The sequence below is a fragment of the Leptosomus discolor genome, chromosome 2, assembly GCF_034619465.1.
Source record: "Leptosomus discolor isolate bLepDis1 chromosome 2, bLepDis1.hap2, whole genome shotgun sequence".
In the NCBI taxonomy this organism is placed as follows: domain Eukaryota; kingdom Metazoa; phylum Chordata; class Aves; order Leptosomiformes; family Leptosomidae; genus Leptosomus; species Leptosomus discolor.
This window is the reverse complement of record NC_141392.1, coordinates 113662638-113682606: the sequence shown is the minus strand read 5'-3', so window position 1 is coordinate 113682606 and position 19969 is coordinate 113662638. Positions and strand designations below refer to the sequence as shown.

Sequence of the window (19969 nt, the reverse complement as noted above, 5' to 3'; positions counted from 1 at the left end):
CAGTTCTGAACACAGGGATCAATTATAAAATGATAATTTTTTTTTAGAAACTTACAGGGCTTTTTTTTTTTTTAAATTTGGTTGTCAATTATTTTCACAGGCTGATCCAAAAGAATTGATTCAGCTGGTCACAAAGCATGTCACTCAGTATGGCTATACAGACTGGCCTGAAGAAGTCACACCTTTGATAAATCAGCTGCATTACTACAATGAACGACTACTGGATTTCACTCAAGCTCAGATTCTGCAAGGTCTTGGCAGAGGAGTGGATGTGCAGAGGTTTACAGCAGATGGGCAGTATAAGAGAGAAACAATACTAGGATTGGCAGAGTAAGTAATGTCTATTATGTTTATTTTCTTTATTTTAAAACGGAATTACTTTAAGCTTTAAATCAGGAAAGTAAATTGAAAAGGAGTGCTGACCTTTAGAAGGGATAAGGTACCAGTTGCTTTAGACATTTACACTGTAATGCTACTACAATTGGAGCCTTTCCTATTCAACTACTCCACTTAAATGAAATGTTGCTCAAATAAATGGATGGATAACTTTTAATGGAAGCTATAACTCTTCGTTTATTAACTGCTAATATTAAAGTTAATCAGGGATTTCGATTTTCATTTGAAATCAGAGCATAGGTGGAGGTCTGATCTCTTCCTTTCATCTCCTGTAAACCTACCCTAGCAATCTCTTATGGTATGCCCAAGCATCAAAGTTTGTAATGAACTATAGTTTAAAAAAAAAAAACAACTGTATTTTATTTTTAATAATTTAGTTAAAGCTACTGTCTGTTACAGTATTTTTTCCCTGTAGTCATTTGGAATTACTGAAACCTTCACTGCACGTGTTCCGATATTTAGAATGCTTCTGTCTCACTTCTCGGTTGTGGAGAATAGGAGAAGGAGGAACGATGTAGGATAGTACTGTCTTTTAATTTAAAAAAATACCTTTAATGAACATCTGCATGCAGGTACTTTAAGCTGTGAACTAGTCAGGAATATACTTGAACTCTAATTGAATAGCTGCTAGAATATCAAAGGAAGAGGTCTGTGCAATACGCTTTTAATATAATTTTGGACTACTCTGTGCATAAAGCTTTTGAAGAGCATATTTAGATGTTTACAGTCTTCCACCTATGTAGCTACTCATAGCTACAATTCCAGTAGAAATTGATTAGTAAGAAAGACACATTGGTATGAAAAGCTGAATAAGAATACTAATATAACTCCGGTTTTGAACACTACCTAAGCTTCTGCTTTGCATCTATAGAATCTGTACGTGCATAGATTTTTGGCACTGCATTCATAAAACCAGCTTCTATGCATCTTCTAACATTTCCACTGGAGTTACCTGTTTTGTACATATTGTTCATCGAGCACATATCATATCAGTAGTACGTCATTGGATGAAAGTTAATTCTTGATGATTATCTACAGTAATGGCAATACAAAAAGCCTTCTGTTGTTACAGACGTTTATGTTGGATGCAGCATGCTTACTTACATTCTCATCCAAGAGTCCTTTAGATACAGCCTTTGTAAAAATAAAGTAAATAGAAGAGAGAGTTTCTTACAGTAAGTAGAGATCAAAACACAGTATGAAAGGGTTAGTAAAACTAAGGCTTCATAGCGTGTGGGTGAGTGTGGTAGTTCCATATTAGGCAACTGCAAAGATCCAATTAATTAGCTGTTCAGCTTGCAGCTTCCTTGCTTTGATCTTCTCAGTTGACCCTTAATCTGCTTTTTCTATTGAAAACAATGTGCAAATTCGATATAATTGTGTAGCATATTTTTCTTATTTTTGAATTATCATTAAATGTCTCGTGTTTTTAATCTTTTATGAAGTGTTGTGTGCAGGAACAACACCTTGAAGAGATGACATCTTATTTACGAAACAGCTCTGTACTAGAATGAGTGATTTGCTAAAACTACTTAACAAATAGTTGTCAATTTTATCTTCCGTATTTGGTGTATTGTTGTTAGAGCTTATTGTGCATTATTTATCAAATATTTAAAGATCTGGGTGCCTCACAGACTTAATCAAGGCTAGTTCTCAAGCAGTTAACATCTTACTTGGCAAAATAGAGCCAGAATGTATCTGGAAAGGTATTAGGGAAAGTAGGGCAAGACTGAATGGGAATTCTTGAGTAATCAGGTAAAGTCCCGTGTAGCTTCAGGCCAGCTATGGTATATAAGGTTTCTAAATTCTTCTTTTACTTGAAGACAGCTTTTAGGGGGGGGGGGTGTTGGTTTTTTTGTTTGTTTTGTTGTGGGTTGGTTTTTTGTCTGTGTGTGTTTTGTTTTGTTTTTAATTCACCTGCTCTGAGTTCTTCAGCCTTTCACGGCTTCTTTTAAAACGTTGAAATCAGAAGTTGATTTTAATGATTTAATACCAATTTCTTCTTTGTCTTATGTCACCGATCTGAAACACTTATTTTAGTTTTTTTAGAAAAATTGTGCAATTATCAAGCAATCTGAATTTCATAACTTAGCTTGTGCTTATTTGGTTCTCAGAATTTGGTGAATGTGAACTAGGTCCCTTTCCAGAAGACTAAACTAGAAGGTTCTATGTAAAACCACTTAGAATGTACTTCGCCTCTTATTAGTGACATCAGCTTCTGAACCATTGTGTATGCTCTTGCTATGCTACTCTCCTCTGTTGCCAGGGTAGACACAGCCTTTTCTCCCTGATGTGTTGCTGCTGCAGAAGTTAACAAACAGCCATAGCCTTCCATCTCATTTTTCTGCTTCAAGCATGAGAGGAAACTAAAGGTTATTGGCTTAAATCTTCATTTCACTTCTCTCAGTTGGATTTTTTTTTTTTTAAGCATTTTTTGAGAATGGGCAACTAGAAAACGGGATCTCATTTCCCTTTGTTATGATTGAATCCAGTGGTGGTTCTAATGCTTTGTAGCTGATTGATGTCAACAGAAAATCTTGAAGACAGCAATTGTGAGCAAACACATGCACGTGTATGATACAACAGAGGTTTTAGAGAACAGAAAGATGGAAAAAAACCAACCCAGCCAATTGCTCTAAGCTGCCAAATATTTATTTCTGTGAGCTTGAAGATAGTCAGCAAAATCCCAGATGAATGCTACTTCACAGGCATATTTTTTTATACTTTCACAGGCATATTTTTTGATACTTCAGAAATGCGTGCTAGCACACAGGCAGGTGGCTAAGAACCATCCAAAAGAACTGCTGCTGACTTTGTTTTAGCATCAGTCTTGGTGCAACAGCACACAAGAAGTACAGCCACGCTGCGCCTGCACCGGAGCCTTCAGTGGGGATTTCTGTGGCAGTCCACAGGCTCGCAGGGACAGGCAGTTACGGCTGGGCTTGAGAAGGGGTGTGTAAAAAAAGAAATTTAAAAGGTCCTTGACAAAGATAATGGCCATTTTTTTTAGCTTTTCATTGGGTAACAACTACTTGTCTTGACAATGAATAGCTTGTTACTACTGTTCTTAATTTATACAGTATCATTTCCTTAAACCTCCATTTGGCCATGGCATACTGCTCTGAAGACAGAAAGACAGGATTTAGTAAGGTTTATAGAGTGCTAGGGGGGGAATGGATCCAAGAACAACTGATTTGTATGATTGACTGAGTTACTGTGCAACTAAAGCATTCATATCATCTTCCTCTTTCACTGAATCAGTGTCATAGAATGGTTGATGTTGGAAGGGACCTCTGGAAGTCACTTTGCCCAACCTCCTTGCTCAAGCAGGGCCACCTAGAGCTGATTGCCAAGGAACATGTCCAGGCAGCTTTTAATATCTCCAAGGATGGAGACTCCATAGCCTCCCTGGGCAACCTGTTTCCATGTTCAGTCACCATCATGGGGCAGAAGTGTTTCCTGATGTTCAGATGGCGCCTCCTGTGTTTCATTGTGCCCATTGCCTCTGGACCTGTCTCTGGGCACCACTGAAAAGAGCCTGGCTCTGTCCTCCCTGCACCCTCCCTTCATGTATTTACATACATTGATGAGATCCCCTTGAGCCTTCTCCAGGCTGAATAAACAGTCCCAGCTCTCTCAGCCTTTCCTCACAGGAGAGATGCTCCAGTCCCTTCATCATCTTTGTGGCCCTTCACTGGACTCTCTCCAGTAGCTCCATTGTTGATTTTAGAACTGCTCAGTTCATTTCAGAAGTTGTTGCAATATTTACTTTTTAAGTAGAGGGTTATTAGATCATTCCGAAAGGTCATCTTTTCCTTCTGTCAAGATACTCTGTAGCTGAATGGATGATACAAGGGAAGTAATATATTGTACTTTTTCCTTTTTTTTTTCTTTTTTTTCCTTTTTTTAAATTAGTGAAAGTATTGAGATCAGTGTTGAGGGCTAGCCTGCAGAATACTGCTGTTAACCTCATCACCTCCAAGGTACCTTTTCCTGAATATCCTGTTATCTTCCCCTTAGCCAGTGGCATGGTCGCTGTGCAGTTCTTGTATTAGTCTTCACCTTCACTTTAACTAGTAATACCCTTGTTGACGGTATAGCAAATGATTTCTGGAAGTGCAAAGGAATGTAAGTTTACATGTGTTGTGATTTGGCAACAGCTGTTGTCTGTCCCTGGTTTAAAAAAAATCTGCTTTTATGTGCTGAATGACAATCTGCACAAACTGCAGCTCCTGATCTGGAATTCACAACGTAGTGTTGTCATGGTGCTTCTTAATGTCGAAAAATAGAATAGAGCATCTGCCTCTAAAAGATTAGATGACTCTTACTGAGTATTTTTGAAAAAGTTCAGATCAACATCCTCTTATACATACACCATTACTTGCTGGGTGAAAAAGTGTTCTTCTGTTTGCACTGAAGTATTGAGTCTAGTTTCAAAGACGTTGGGTGCAGGAAGCCTTGCTGTGTTGGAAAATCAGAGGGAAGGTGCCATAGCCCTTGGAACAGAAGAGACAGGATAGCGTGGAGGATTTTTTTCCTTCTTTATCTTTCTTTTTTCTTCTTAAATGTGTTTCAATAAATACTTTCATTTTCCTTAAAATATATTTATTCCTTTTAATGTTTCTGTTCTGTCTCCTTTGCGTGCATGTTATTCAGTGTAAAGTGCCAAATATTTTTCAGGAGTTGTCATAACTGCGAGTCATTACAAGAGAGTTGTGATTTTTTGCCCCTTTTTGGTGTTTGTATTTGTTTTTCTAATTATTAGAGCAATAGATATAATGCAAAGGCTATTCTCATAGCTGGTTGTGAAGGTTTTTCAGCACTATTTCCTTTCTTGACATTTTGCTTTTGTATTCTGCATTGTATATCTTATTTTAATTCTACAGTATCTGTAGCAACTATCACAGTGGAATGTAATGATATGTTGAATTGAACATCTAAAAATCAGAATTAAGGTGTATGGCTCTTTACCTAGGGTGGCGAGAAAGTCATAGGCTCCAGCTGTAAGCCTTGTTTAGCATAGATCATCAAGTTATAGTATAGATCTATGTTTGTAAGTGACAAAAAAAAAAGAACTAGGAGGATATGTTTCTAATATGAAGGGGTCTTTCTCCTTTATTTTATTGTTGTACATGGATCATGTTGATTGTATAGAAAATGTACTGAAAGTTATTGTTGCTCTGCAACATCTGTCGCCTACCCCCGCCAGGACTGTAGAAAACAAAGTAAAGAATCTAAGGAAGATGTTAAGCATAATATGATAAGTTTATGGAGTTAACATGAGTCTTATAAAATTTTGTAAACTGATTTACTGACAGTTGCAATTGTGTTTTGTAACAGTTCATGTTGTGTAAGGCTTTTTTCCTTAGTCCCACATGACTTTTTAATTAAAGAATCTAAGACAATATGGTCGGCAGTGTTCACATTAAATAAATTTTTTAAAAAGTTGTTCATGACAGGTCTATTAGGATGTAATTACAAACAGATAATGTTTCTCTTGGAATTATGCTGAAGAAAAAAAAATCACAACACAAACCCCAGAAAACCCAGCATCGCCCTTAATAGTATTGCTCCTATACCAGCCTAAAACCAAGAACCACGTGTGTCTAATTGAACCATACTGACTTCAGTAATTAGTAAAAATTAATACGAAGTTAACTTCAGGCTTTGTTCGCTTAACAGGTTCTCCAGCTATTGTTTTGTTAAACAGATACACGATAACAGAAAGAGAGTTTTTAATATTTCTAGGGCATTTAGAGAGTGGAGCTGGACATCTTCACACCTTCTTTTAGTCTGCAGATACTGAGTGTTAATGTCTGTGAAAGGAAGAGCTTTGAGGACCTACACAAGAGTCATGCTAAAACACTGTAGGTGTTAAAATTAAGTCAAATGAATGCTAACTGTGACACATTACATCCTTTATCACCCTTTAAGTGAAATGAAATGAAAACTGAGGGGTTTATTTTAGCACAAAGGTTAAACAGAAACTGTCATTGCGAACCGAAGTGTATATGGAGTAGGAGCCTGTCTTTGGAATATCGCTGTAGTTTGAGCCCTCCCCCTGTTCTTTTTTTTTATCCCCCCAAATAGAGCACTGAGTATAAGCAAATGCAAGAAGACACACTTTGTGTATTTTTATTTAACAGTGATTCTAGTTTCTTGGTTTATGAAAAAAATATTTTAAAAAGAACTCATTAATTTTGTAATGTAAATATTTATTTTCATGTTATGTCTCCAGGGGCTTAGTGTGACTTTTCCTTGTTTTCTTTCATATCTTTTCTCTATAAGAACACTTGAAGAAAATGTCTACAAGATTGCTGTTTCTTTGGCTCAGCGATATGATGTTCCACTTTGGGAAGTTTATATGACCCATCTGGAATTTTTATTCACCGACAGTGGGTAAGTTGTCTCCCCTGCAAGTACACATACGGTTCTGTTACACAGAAATATGTGCTAACCTATAAGAAAATTGAAGTATATCGGGGGTAGAGTTTGGTTTGTGTTTTCATATTTCTAGGGTTGTGATAGTTTGGGAATTTTTGTCTTTTTCATGTGATGCTTTTGTAACCAGCTACAAAAATAAGGTGTTAGAAGCAAGGATAAAAGTCCATACATGTGTTATTGTTCTTCTAAGTATCCCGGTTTTGTTTCAGTATTTAGGTTTCCACAGCTTTGAACGCTTAGTGCTCTCTTCCAACTGGAACTTGTAGTTATTTTTACAGTCCCTTGGAATATATCCTGAAGTTTGATAGTTGTTACATAATTATTTCTTTAAAATGAAAGTTTTGCTGTTCATTGATCTCTCTTCTACATAATAGCAAAGGAAATTAAATAAATTGGAGCTTCCCATTCACATTATTCGTCTGTTCATCTCAGTCACACATTTTTGTAGAAGCACTTTTTTTTTTTTTTTTTTTTTTTTTTTACAGTATTTCTTTGGAACTGTTCTAGCCTACAAGATTATGGCAGACCAGACCTGGCATTGATGGGGGCCATGAGGGGAGGGATGCTTTTCGTTTCTGTTCTGGAGTTGGTTCCAGGATGCTTTTTTTTTTTTCTCTCTGTCTTTTTTTTTTTTTTTTTTTTTTTTTAAACGTCGACATCTTGTCAGTCAGACAAGTACTTTTTGCCCACTGAAAGATGAATAAACCCATTCGATGAAAGACTGAGCTTCTCACCTGAACAGTGCATTCAGATGACAGTGATGTAGAGCCCTCTGTGTAATACAGCAACTCGTATCTACGATTCGGACAGGCATGAGCAAATTAGTAGTTTGTTTCAATTTTAAATCGTGAAAGCAGCTTTAGCTTGCAGCAGTATTTGTACCTCTCAACATTAACTATTAAAAAGCATTAAAAAGTTTTATAAAACATGAGGCATAAAAAAACAAAGCCTTTTAGATGTTGGTGCAAGATCTGAAAAGATGAAATAACATTCTGAGATTTTCTTTGGTTCCTCCAGAAAACAGAGAAGTCATACCCTCTAAGTTTTGATGCTGCTAAATTATTTAGTGCTTTAAACAAAATAGACAGTCAGGATATAAACATGGCAACACTGGGGTGAATGTGAAAGAGCCAGCTCACTTCTCTGGCACTAGAATATTACCTAAGGTATTTTGCAACAGTTTCCTGTAATTTTCTTTGTTCTTGTCCTCCATGAGTTAGTATTCATAGAATTCTGAAATCACTGAAGTACGAAATAACAACCTTTTCCCTGATGAAATTCGAAAAAGTCTTGAAAATTGATGTATAATAGCGTAATATGCTGCTGAGCATGTTTTTGTTGTATCATAATCTCATTTTAAAGTTGATTGACAGCATATGGCCATGACAGTATATTTTGGTCTTGGGATTATTGTATTAATAATTCATGCCTCATTACACATTCATTCTTAGCTGAAAAGAAGTTTATTCTAAGACTTAATCTCTTTAACCAAATACAGTGTATTTCTGTAAGCCATTTTATGTAGGGAGAAGCTCAAAAGAAGGACTTACATAGTTTGTATTAACTATTTATTTGATTCCTTGATGACAAATAAACATCGCGTGTTTTTCTATTATGCTGTGAATTTAAGTGTGTTGAAAACTGTTTACAATCACATTTTTTAAAATTCAATGGAAATTTAATTGTTTCTTTTGAAGAATCTGATCACATTTATTACTGAAAATCTATAAAATGCATTTCATGATTTCAGCAACAGGAAATTTTATGTTTGCCCATCGCAGAATCTATTGTTCTGGAATCTTTCTGAACAGCATAATGAACCCTTCCTATCCACCACCAAAAAACACACAGCAAACCTCTGTAGATACTGTTGATATAATTTAATGTCCATCTAGCCTTTAGTTTGAACTTTGAGTGTGGACAGAAAAATATATTCAGATTACAGTCTTGAAGTACATCAGGTCCAAGTGTCTGTTTTGTCTGATACTAAGAATGAATGATGCTTTATTTGCATTAATATGGTAGTAGAACACTTAATAAATAACAAGAATTTAGAGAATTAAAATAATGCTTACAAGGTTAACAACCTAACTGGGCTAGGTTCTAGGTATTAAAAAAACTCAGAAATAATTTACTCTTCCTCAGGAATCAGAGAATCTCTTTTAAACTGAGAGAAGGTTGTGTTCATGATGTTTGCTGTAAGAAAATCATCGTTAGGAATGAAACTGAGACATATTTTACTTGGATATCAAAGAGAAACACTAACTTACATGTGGCATTTATACTCAGAAAAAAATGATGTTGAAATTCTAATTTAATCAAATTTAAAAGTAGAAGAAAATCAAATGGGATTAGAAGACATCAGATTTCCAAATGAAATATACTACCTAACATGACATGTGATTGGACTCTGGGGAGAGTCAAGGTGGTGGTCATCTGTAGGTTACTTCTTTCCTCGGATTTTAGGCTAAACTTTCAGTTGAGGAAAGTATAAACTTAAGATGAGACTTCCTTGATATGCACCCATTTTTCTTCCAGCTGAGGAAAAAAAGGAGCGATTACATTCAGCTATCTTTTATGTAGTCAGATGGACGTGTCTGAATTCATGCTATGAAAGACCTAATGTATTCTATTCAAAAGGGTCAGGAAAAAAATTTCCTGAAGCAGTGAGACTGGCTGAGGTCACCTTAAGAGTTGCTGATATTTTCATAAGCTTTCATGGATGACAATTTGAGAAGCAGCTTGATAAAACTGTCAAATGGAATATGCTAAGCATGAATAAGTGTGTCAAATAGATTAACTAGGGGGCAAGAGCAAATTTTCAGTGATAATCTCTCTCAAAGCAGGCACAGGTGCTCACTGACTACAGCAAATAGAATGTAAAACATTTGGAGAACTTCTAATTGGGCAATAGGATTTTCTAGCATCATTCAGCCACAAGTTTTTTTGGTTTGGGTTGGATTCCTGTACACATACTCTTGACATATGTCTGCTTTTATGTATAGCTGTACTCAGAGATGTGAAATGCTGCTTTGTATCCCACTTCAGTATTCATGACCCTTAATATGCATGTCCAAGTCAGCAGATAACAAGATCAGGAAATACAAGAGCTGCTTAGCTTTTGTGTATGGAGAACAGCTATCTAAATATTTATGAATGAGTATTTACTCTTTCAAAATGTCTTATAAAATTGAACCTTAAAGAAAGGAAAGTGCTGTCCTGTCTCCCAAGTGTGCAGCTGAAGAATCTTTCATGGCATGTCCAGGCCTTTAAAGGCAAAATTATTTCTACGTGCAGGTTAGCGACACTGGAAATAGAAGAAAGAGCACAAAGTCTTGGTCTGTTTGAGACTTTGAAGACCAGTCCTGAAACCTTACATGAACACATGCTTAAATATGTTTACCCAAGTATTGAAGGCAGAGATCACCAGCGGTTGCTTTATTATTTTACACTTCTTGAAAACTGTGGTTGCTCAGAAGTGGTGAAGCATGCTCTTAAACCTGAAAATCACATCCGACTCCTGAAAAAATTCAAAGCAGTTGCACCAGGTAGGAGAGTTCCTGTTTATTTTCTTTATAGCTGTATTTATTATTCTGTTATGTGAGTGTTGATATGATTATGCTTAGGTAGTTTATACTTTTCAGGTAATTTTTTCCAATGAGCATATCATATGAATGCAAGTAATTTAGTAGGTTAGTCAGATCTTATAGGAGTAAGCTCCTGCTCGTTACATTACTGAATATTTAGTTTATCACAGCGAGCAAAAAATATTGAAAAACAGGTTTCTGTGGTGATGCAAGTTGAAATTTTTGGCAGTGGTGCACAGTGAATTTTTAAAGAAGAAATACAGACCTCCTAGAGCATAATTTTTGACACTGCAAGATTAACATGGATATTCTCAAAGAACTCGAGGCAGTTGACCTTTCAAAAGTCTGAATTACATAATGTATTAGGAACTTTAAGCAGTTTGTTTTAAAGGGGTAATTTTATTTTGTGTTTTATCCTTGATGTTTCCTTTTGCTTTTTCAAAGATACAACATTATTTGTCCTCCTACATTATCAGAGAATGCCTATAAAAGCAAGCTGCTTGAAAGCACTCTGAAATTTTGAATACTAGTTTCAATTTGCTTGTTAGTCAAGTAGTAGCAGGATCTTGATTTTCGGTTGAATAACTCCTAATCCAGTTTCCGAATGAAAACTACACACTGTATGGTATTACCTGCTATGGGGATGAATTAATTGTTCAATACTGGAACCTTGTGTATATCAGACACTATCTTTGCAGTGGAATTTGGAGAGATTGTGCATATGAATTCATGTATTGCAGGAAGAAAAAAAAGGCAAGAATTTTTTGGGGGAGGAGGGATTACCTTCAGTTCTTATTGATGTGTTTAAACAGGGGAGTTCTACAATGCTTGTCAAATAAAAATCTGTCAAGAAGTTATTTTTTGTCTTTAAAGCTATTTTTAGACGTTGCTAAAAAAAAAGTCATAGGGCAATATATTAGACATAAATGAGTCACTTTGTATAATTTTCTATTGTATTACACCCTTCATTAAAATTCTCAGTGTTCAGCGTAGTTTATAGATAGTAGGCAAGGAGCAACACCAAAGTGTTTGTAGAGGTTACAGGCCCTAATTATATGAAGAAAAACATGACAAGAGATGTCGGTTGTCTCAGGCTTTATATGCATAGAGAATAAAATAGTATTGTTGCTAGAGTAATTTGCAAGAGTTTTCTTCCTTTTTGCAAGTTTTCTTTTTCCTTCCTATTTGCAAGAGTTTTCTTCCTGTAGGAACCAAAGTAGTAACAGGACTCTTGTATTATATGGGTGTTCATGTAAATGGATCTACATGTCTTGTCTGTAGTTGACCTTACTTAGTTTGCTTGTGGTTAGTGCCTTGCATTTTTGCTGGGGTAGGTAGTAGTAAGTACCAATTGTTACATGATCAGAATGTATCTTTTTTAATTAATGAAGGCTTATATTTTGAGGTGCATCAGGTTTTCTAGGCTTTATATTAAAAAAAATAGTAGCACATTTCTATATACTATATATATTCTTGTTTCCTTGAGAATCTGCTTTTTTAATTTGTATCTATGTGTAATGTTAAAATACGTTACAGGAATTGAGAGATTTCACATGCATAAGGACATCATAAAATGCCAGTGTTACCTGTATACAAACCTGTCTTCCTCCCCAGTCTGTCAGTATGTATGATTGTAAAAGGAAATTGAGACTTTCTAGTTCTTCAGATAGTGGTTTAGTGCTGATTGTTTTACACATAAATGTAGAGTCTGAGTAGATCTAACTATGAATAACTTTTATTTTGTTTGCCTCTTTCTCCCTCTGTCAATAGGTCTTAATTACAAAAAACTAACAGATGAAAATGAAAACCCTCTGAAAACACTGGAGCCTGTCCTTACAAGTCAAAATATCTTATCTATTTCCAAACTGGCTCCCAAAATTCCTAAAAAAGATGGCAGCATGCTGTCACCAAGCTCTATTTATGCTGTCTGGTTACAAAAACTTTTTTGGAATGGCGATAACCATCTCATTAAAAAAATACCGGAAACTGTGGATGAGTGGCTTCATGCATATGATACGTGTTCCAAGTACTTCGATAGACTTGATCCAGATGATATCATCACTTTTATTGATGAAATTACCTTCTCTTCAAAAGCTGTCACCAAGGTAAGCAGATATATTTGAGGAATTACAGGCCTCAGGTGTGTTACAGTTAAATGCAGTATCAAGGAGGAAGTCTCAGCAAATTTTACATTTTTCATATTACAGTTTTTAAAGGAAAGTTCATAAACTGCCTTCCTCTGCCGACCTCTTCTTTTCATGACTGCCAGCGTAAAAAAAAAAAAAAAAGATTTTTATTCATTTAGAGGAGTTAGCTCTGTGGATAAGAGAGTTGTTGATGGAACTCCAAAGTCCCTGTACTGGTTCCGCGGAGAATAAGATAACTTTTCTTGTGTATTTGTTTTACTTGTGCTCATCCTAAAATTCATTGTGCCGCAGGCTTGTGTTTAGTACCAGGCTTTTGCATTCTGAATAGGATGCTCCACAGAGAAGTGTTCTGGGCTAATGTGTATGGTTTCTAGTCACTGTAATAACATAAATGATAAACTCTGTCATAATCGCCATCTGGCTAAAAGCCTGTTATTGAAAGAACATGCTTTCATGTCCATAACATATATTACCAGATCTGCAGTGTCTTTTTGCCCAGTAGGATATGTCTAACATGAAGCTTTATCCATGCTTTCTTATGTATCTTTACTGCAAGCATGAAAAAGAGATGAGATTTCTTAGCTATTTCCATATTAAAAGATCTTGAAATGTCTTCACTAACTTAATCTGAAAGGAAAAGATGATAGAGGAGGGGTTTTGTTGGGTATTTGGTGTCTATCTTCTCTATTCTGGAATGTGCTCATTTTCCAGAGGAGTTTGTTCAATGAGGTGGATTTAAATTTGTTCCCTCTTTGGATGTTGTTTTAGTGTTCCCACAATATTAGTATAAATTTATTAGAACCCATCTAACTTGTATCTATACCAGAATTTGGTGGAAAAAAAATTACTATTTATTGAAATCCTGGGAAAACTAAAAGCTTTGTCAGCACTAAATTTATGCTTTGATCTGTCTGATCTGTCTGCCATGCTAGACCAACACATTTTATCACTAGTTCCATCAGCCGTCTCTTAAACCTGTTCAGCAGAACTACTGTCTTGTTTCGGTGTTTTGATCCTTTTAATCATATAATTGTACTAAGTGTTTCATGCTTATCAGGAAAGACTGACACTCATACTAAGATCTCAGTTGCTAGACCTGACCCTGGACTGAGGTAGCCAGGGGATGATGATTGTCTAATGAGAGGGAAATACTGTCTTCATGTATGATCGCCGCTAGTGACTACTTGAACCTCTTGCTGCTAATGTATCTTGGGCATTTCAAGATTTTCTCATTTATGCCACATGAATGGTGCAGGGAGAGGATGGATAGCCTCCACGGTGTATCTGTTTTGAAACATGTTGTTTATTTTCCTTTGTTAGCTTTTTGACTGTGAAAGATACTCAAGAAATGTTCAAAACAGTTGGTCAAATAAGCTGGTTTACTGTGTCCTCCGCACTGGGTTTGGGAATGAAACAGCTATTTAAGTGGCTTGAAACTAGTTTTGCCTCAGGATCCCATCCAATTTTCAAGTGGAAGTGTACAGTGAAAATTATTGTTGTAGAACCTGAAAACTTATTTCTCAAAGATGTCTTTCCTCTGATCTGAAAAATGCTTCATGCATAAAAGCTGCCTTTTGGCTTCACTTTTTACTTAAAATTTTATCTTCTTTTGAGGCTGCACTAGTCATACGATCACTCTTTTAATCTCTAATTCAGCACTCTCTTCCCAGCTCAGTTCTATGGTATCAGTTTCCCTTTCCATAACTTATGATATCAGTTTCCCATTCCCATAAGAGATGTACATTTCTGTATTTCATGGAAGTGCTGATATATAATGTATGTAAAGGACTGCAAAAACCCATGCTCATTATTATGAAATAATCTGTGCTGTCACTGAGACAGTTGAGTTTTCTCACACACAGAAAATTTCTGGTGTTCTTTTAAGCGGACCTTGAGAGGAAGCTTAAAGCGAGAGAATGTAAGTAGTTTTTTTAGGAATGCTGAAAGATGAGTTGTCTCCTTCCCCCTTTGCAAAAAAAAAAAAACAAAAAAAACCCCAAACAAACCAAAACCAACTCAAAAAGTGACTGCTGCTGCACACACACTACCCCCTCAAAATTTCAAAAGGGAAGCAGGGGGAAAGGAGAGAGAGTAGTAGGGGTGATGAAATGCCCTCCATCGCTAGCTATTCTTGTGGAACAGCACCTCTTGGTCAGAAGCGATTAAGAAAAGTCTCAAGTGACGAGGGGTAATGGGAGGTAGGCTGCCTCGCAGTGTAGGCTGCACGAGTGAAACTTCAAGGGTACCATTGCTGTTGTCACCACATGGGAACTTGGGAAGCAGACATCAGAATATCCCCCACTGTTTCAGTGTATCAACAGTAGTAAGGAGAGGCAGATGACGGGACAGCAAAGCAATAGGAAGCTGCTTCTACTTGTGTGCCCCTTGACATGGCAAAGAACCTGGGAGCAGAATATGTAATTCTGCAAAAGGGAATGAAAACACAGGGATTTAGTGCTCACTTCTGCAACTTCTTGTTCTTACTGAGAAAGACAGGAATGTACTGGGCTTTGACAAGGGCAATCTTCTTCACCTGTCCCCTTCCTACTAGCTCTTCTTTTTAACTTTCTGATGAGTTGGGCCAGTGGTGACTGAATGAAAAGGTGGATGAATGAGCAGTGCTTGACTGGGCAGAGGAGTTGAGATAATCTCTAAATTAGAGAAATGGATGGGGAGTTTCCACTTGTGAAACGGCATCTAACATTGTTACACTGACTTGTAGTTAGGGTGTGCCAAGGTTTTAGGTGCTTGTAGCTCTAAGGGCTCAGAGGTTATTTTTTCCCATGTTTCTTGCACAAATGAAAGATGAGATTCAGCTCCCCAATCTTAAAGTTTCAGAGAAGTGGTGACACTGGGTGGTGGGAACTGTGTGAGCAGAGATGCATCGTAGTGGGACTTCAATAGATCATAGATCCAAAGTAACATGGTTAATGTACTAGATGTTCTGTATGAGACAGATCAGACTGCTTCCCAAAATTCAGTATTTTTTGATCTGCAGCATATCCTAGGAGATACTTTATAATTTCTGAGAGGTTAAGGGTGACTTGTGAATCCAGACTAATCCTTGATTGCTCTAGTGGCTGATTATTCAGTTTCTTTTTTAAAATGCCTTTTTGCTAAACTGAATTTATCTAGTTTTGAAAGTCTACCTAGAGACCTTTGCTGTACTAAAGAGGTAGTTATCAAAGTTATCTTCCACAGTCAGACATTCAGCAGAGGCCCACATAAACATGGTTTTGATAAACTGAATGAACTGACCTTGGGAAGTTTTCTGTTCGGTGTGGTGTGGGTTTTTTTTTGTTTGGTTGGGTTTTTTTTTTTCCTCATGTGGTGGGATTTTATTGGTTTTGGTGGCTGTTTTTTATTTGTTTGGGAGTTTTTTTGTTTGAGGTTTTTTTTTGGTTTTTTTTTTTTTAATGCGTGGCGTTGTTTTATTTTCTTTTTTTCCCAGCTCTTCCATTATTATCACAGCCCTTCCTTGTATCCAGTATATCAGCATCTGTCTTCAGTTGAAGGTGGTAGAGATGGAATATTCTTGTTGTGTTTGTGGTAAATAAAACAGGTGAAGTCCTTTACTCTTCATCAGTACCCTCCTCACACACTGAAGGACTGAAGTATTGATTCTTTGACCACAGCAGCTCACTGCTGCAGGCAGTGAGAGGGTTCTTGCTTGTGGCACTTCTACTCAGAAAGCTTTTAATAACTGAATTTCTGAATAACTACTCAAGTTTTTCTGACTAAATAATAATTCAGTCCACCACTGTAGTGTAGGCTATTTGCATGTAGGGAACAGATTTCTCCCTAAAATGGAGGTATCCCAAATATTCAATGGAACTACTGCTTATATTTTTGCATGTGTTTTGTGTCTGTCATCTTTTCTTCCAGCAGCTGTTTGCTTTTGAATAATGCTGACTTCATAGATTCTTAATTGTAGTAATGATCATATCAACTTTTTTATCTTGATCATTTCCTGTCTATTGCGGCTTGTGTGATATATGTAAGGCATTTTAGGTAATTTGGGGATTTTTTTATCCTTGTTGCCAGGATTTTGTTCGTTGTGCTAGATAGTTGGTTATCTCATCAAAGAACCATCTGTTTCAGAGCTCATAGGTCGTTGCCCTGATGTTTGTTGATCAACAGTACTCTGGAAAGAAAGCCCAATGCAACAAAACTAAAACCAAAACCACAACTGAAAACAATTACTTTAATCGCTGTGTTTTTGTTATTAAGCACACGCTACAATTGGGTTGGGCACAATATGATAATTAGGAAAAAAGGCTACAGATTTAAATAGTAAAAGCAGAATGAAAAGCAGTGGTATCATCAGTTAGGTCTTTGATAGAGAAAGAGAAGTTGAAATTTTCCTTACACAGGCTCTTCCTGTCAGCCTTTCATGATGACATTTTTCATTTACTGTTCCATCCTTTATAACTTCTTTTGCAGCTTCTGGTGCAAAGGAAGAACTTTGCTGGCAACTTAATGTTTATAATTGAAAGGCTGGCTTTTATTTTCTTTGAGTCGGTAATGATTTTTTGACCATTTTCTTCTTGCTTAAGCAGGAATGTGATATCCACATTTTGACCCCAAACCAAATGGGTGTGGAATGGGAACGTGTTACAACTGAATATCAACCTGCATAATTTTCTTTTTCAATTTTAATGACTTTAAATGGCATTTTAAATAATTGTGTAAAAATCTCAGTTTAAAAAAAAAAAAGCTCAAAATAATGTTCAGTATCTTTTGTCTGGCTGATGGACTTCTTAACGCTGAAGAAAAAAACAGGGCATGACATTACATTGCCTGAAGATGTACAAGAAATGTGTTAATAGTGTTCTTAGGTAGCACGACTGCATTCAGATGTTACCTCTGAATTACATGGCTTCTTTTTTATCACTTTTTGTCACTGTGCTCCAGTTCAGTTGGTTTATCTTGTCTGACCTTGTTTTCTTCACCAGTATTGACAGTACCTGTTTTTCTGATATCAGTACATTCTTTAGGTACTTTCTTGTGCCTTGCCATTAATATAGTTATTTTAATTACATCTGCTTTAAGACTGCATAATAGGAAACTTCATGAATAATGTCTTTTCTTTAACTGGCTCCTTACATGCATTAGAACATTTACAGTGATCTCCAGATCTCAGTACTGGGTCTGGCAGGGATGGAGTTAACTTTCTTCATAGCAGACTCTGTGGGGCTGTGTTTTGGATTTATGACTAAAACAGTAATACTAACCCTTTAGATATTTATAAGTGTTGATAGGATCCCCTCACAGTCTTCTCTTCTCCAGGCCAGACAGACCCAGAGGTCTCTCAGGCTTTTCTTGTAAGAGAGATGCTCCAGTCCTCTCATCATCTTTGTGGCCCTTCGCTGGACTCCCTCCAGTAGTTCCCTGTCTCTCTTGAACTGGGGAGGCCAGAACTGGACACAATACTCCAGATCTGGCCTCACCAGGGCAAAGTAGAGGAGGAGGAGAACCTCCCTCAACCTGCTAGCCACACTCTTCTTAACGCACGCCAGGATACCATTTGCCTTCTTGGCCACAAGGGCACACTGCTGGCTCATGGTTAACTTGCTGCCCACCTGGACTTCCAGGTCCTTCTCTGCAGGGCTGCTCTCCAGTGTCAACCCCCAGCCTGTACTGGTGCATGGGGTTATTCCTCCCCAGGTACAGGACCCTACACTTGCCTTTGTTGAACCTCATTAGGTTCCTCTCTGCCCAACTCTCCAGCCTTCTGGTGTATCAGACACTCCGCCCCGTTTTATATCATCACCAAACTTGCTGAGGGTACACTCTGTCACTTTATCCAGGTCGTAGATGAATATGTTAAACAAGAGCAGACCCAGTACTGAACCGAGGGGAACACTGCTAGTCACAGGCCTCCAGCTGGACTCTGTGCCACTGATCACAACCTTCTGAGCTCTGACAGCCATTTCTCAGTCGACCTCACTGTCCACCCATCTAACCACACTTCCTAAGCTTACCTATGAGGATACTGTGGAAGACAGCGTCAAAAGCATTGCTGAAGTTGAGGTAGACAACATCCACTGCTCTCCCCTCGTCTACCCAGCCTGCCATGCCATCATAGAGGGCTTTCAGATTGGTCAGACATGATTTCCCCTTGACGAATCCATATTGACCACTCTCAATAACCCCTTTTTCTTCCACATTCTTAGAGATGACATCCAGAATGAGCTGCTCCATCACCTTTCCAGGAATGGAGGTGAGGCTGACTGGTCTGTAGTTTCACGGGTCCTCCTCCTTACCCTTTTCGAAGATTGGAGTGACATTGTCTTTCCTCCAGTCCTCAAGCACCTCTCCTGTTCAGCATGACCTTTCAAAGATGATGGAGAGTGGCTTAACAATAATATCTGCCAGCTCGCTCAGCACTCATGGGTGCATCCCTTTGGGGCCCATGGATTTATGGGTGACCAGTTTGCCTAAAAGATCTCTAACCAAATCCCCTTCTACCAAGGGAAAGTCTTATTTTCTCCAGACCTCCTCCCCTACCTCCAGGGTCTGGGATTCCTGAGGGCCAGCCCTAGAAATAAAGACTGAGGCAAAGATGGCATTCAGTAATTCCACCTTCTTGTATCGCCTGCCACCAGGGCACCGACATCATTCAGCAGCTGGCCCACCTTTTCCCTAATCTTTCTTTTGGTACCGATGAACTTGAAGAACTTGTTATCTTTGACATCCCTTGCCAGATTTAATTCCAAGGGTCCCTTAGCCTTCCTCATTGCATCCCTGCATACTCTGACAACGTTCCTATATTCCTCCCAAGTGGCCAGTCTCTTTTCTACATTCTGTAAACTTCCTTCTTCCATTTGAATTTTACATAGTTCCTTGCTCATCCATGCAGGTCTCCTGCTTCCTTTGCTTGATTTCTTCTTCATAGGGATGCACCAATCTTGATCTTGGAGGAAGTGGTGCTTGAATATTAACCAGCTCTCCTGGACCCCCCTACATTCTAGATCCTGAACCCATGGGATTCCTCCAAGCAGGCCTTTGAAGAGGCTGGAGTTATCTCTCTTGAAGTGCAGGGTTGCAGTCCTACTTACTGCCCTGCTTCTTCCACGCAGAATCCTGAAGTCTACCATCTCATGGCCGCTCCAGCGAAAGCTACCCGCAGCCTTCACATCCCTGACCAGTCCTTCTTTGTTATCACAAGGTGCAGCAGCACAGCTCTCCTCATTGTCTCCTCCACCACTTGTGCTCCTGAGTAGGCTGCAGCCCTGAGTTGGCTGCAGGTAGGCAGGAAGTCGGGAGGGGACACAGCCAAGGCAGGTGACCTGCGCTGGCCAGAGGTACTTTCTATGCCATATGATGTCATGCTCAGCAGTAACAAAAGGGAGATTGGAGGGTGTCTTCTAAGATGGTTGGTGCTTGGAGGTT

General features: G+C 37.9%; 1 protein-coding gene across 1 annotated transcript in view; it reads left to right on the top strand.

Annotated features, from left to right (window-relative positions):
• NBAS (NBAS subunit of NRZ tethering complex) overlaps nucleotides 1–19969 on the top strand; it is a 191790-nt gene that overhangs the window by 117585 nt on the left and 54236 nt on the right. Inside the window, exons 41-44 of the mRNA XM_086460475.1 lie at nucleotides 101–330; nucleotides 6685–6795; nucleotides 10138–10388; nucleotides 12198–12532. Of these exons, the coding sequence (XP_086316601.1) occupies nucleotides 101–330; nucleotides 6685–6795; nucleotides 10138–10388; nucleotides 12198–12532 (927 nt within the window). The remainder of the gene's footprint in view (nucleotides 1–100; nucleotides 331–6684; nucleotides 6796–10137; nucleotides 10389–12197; nucleotides 12533–19969) is intronic.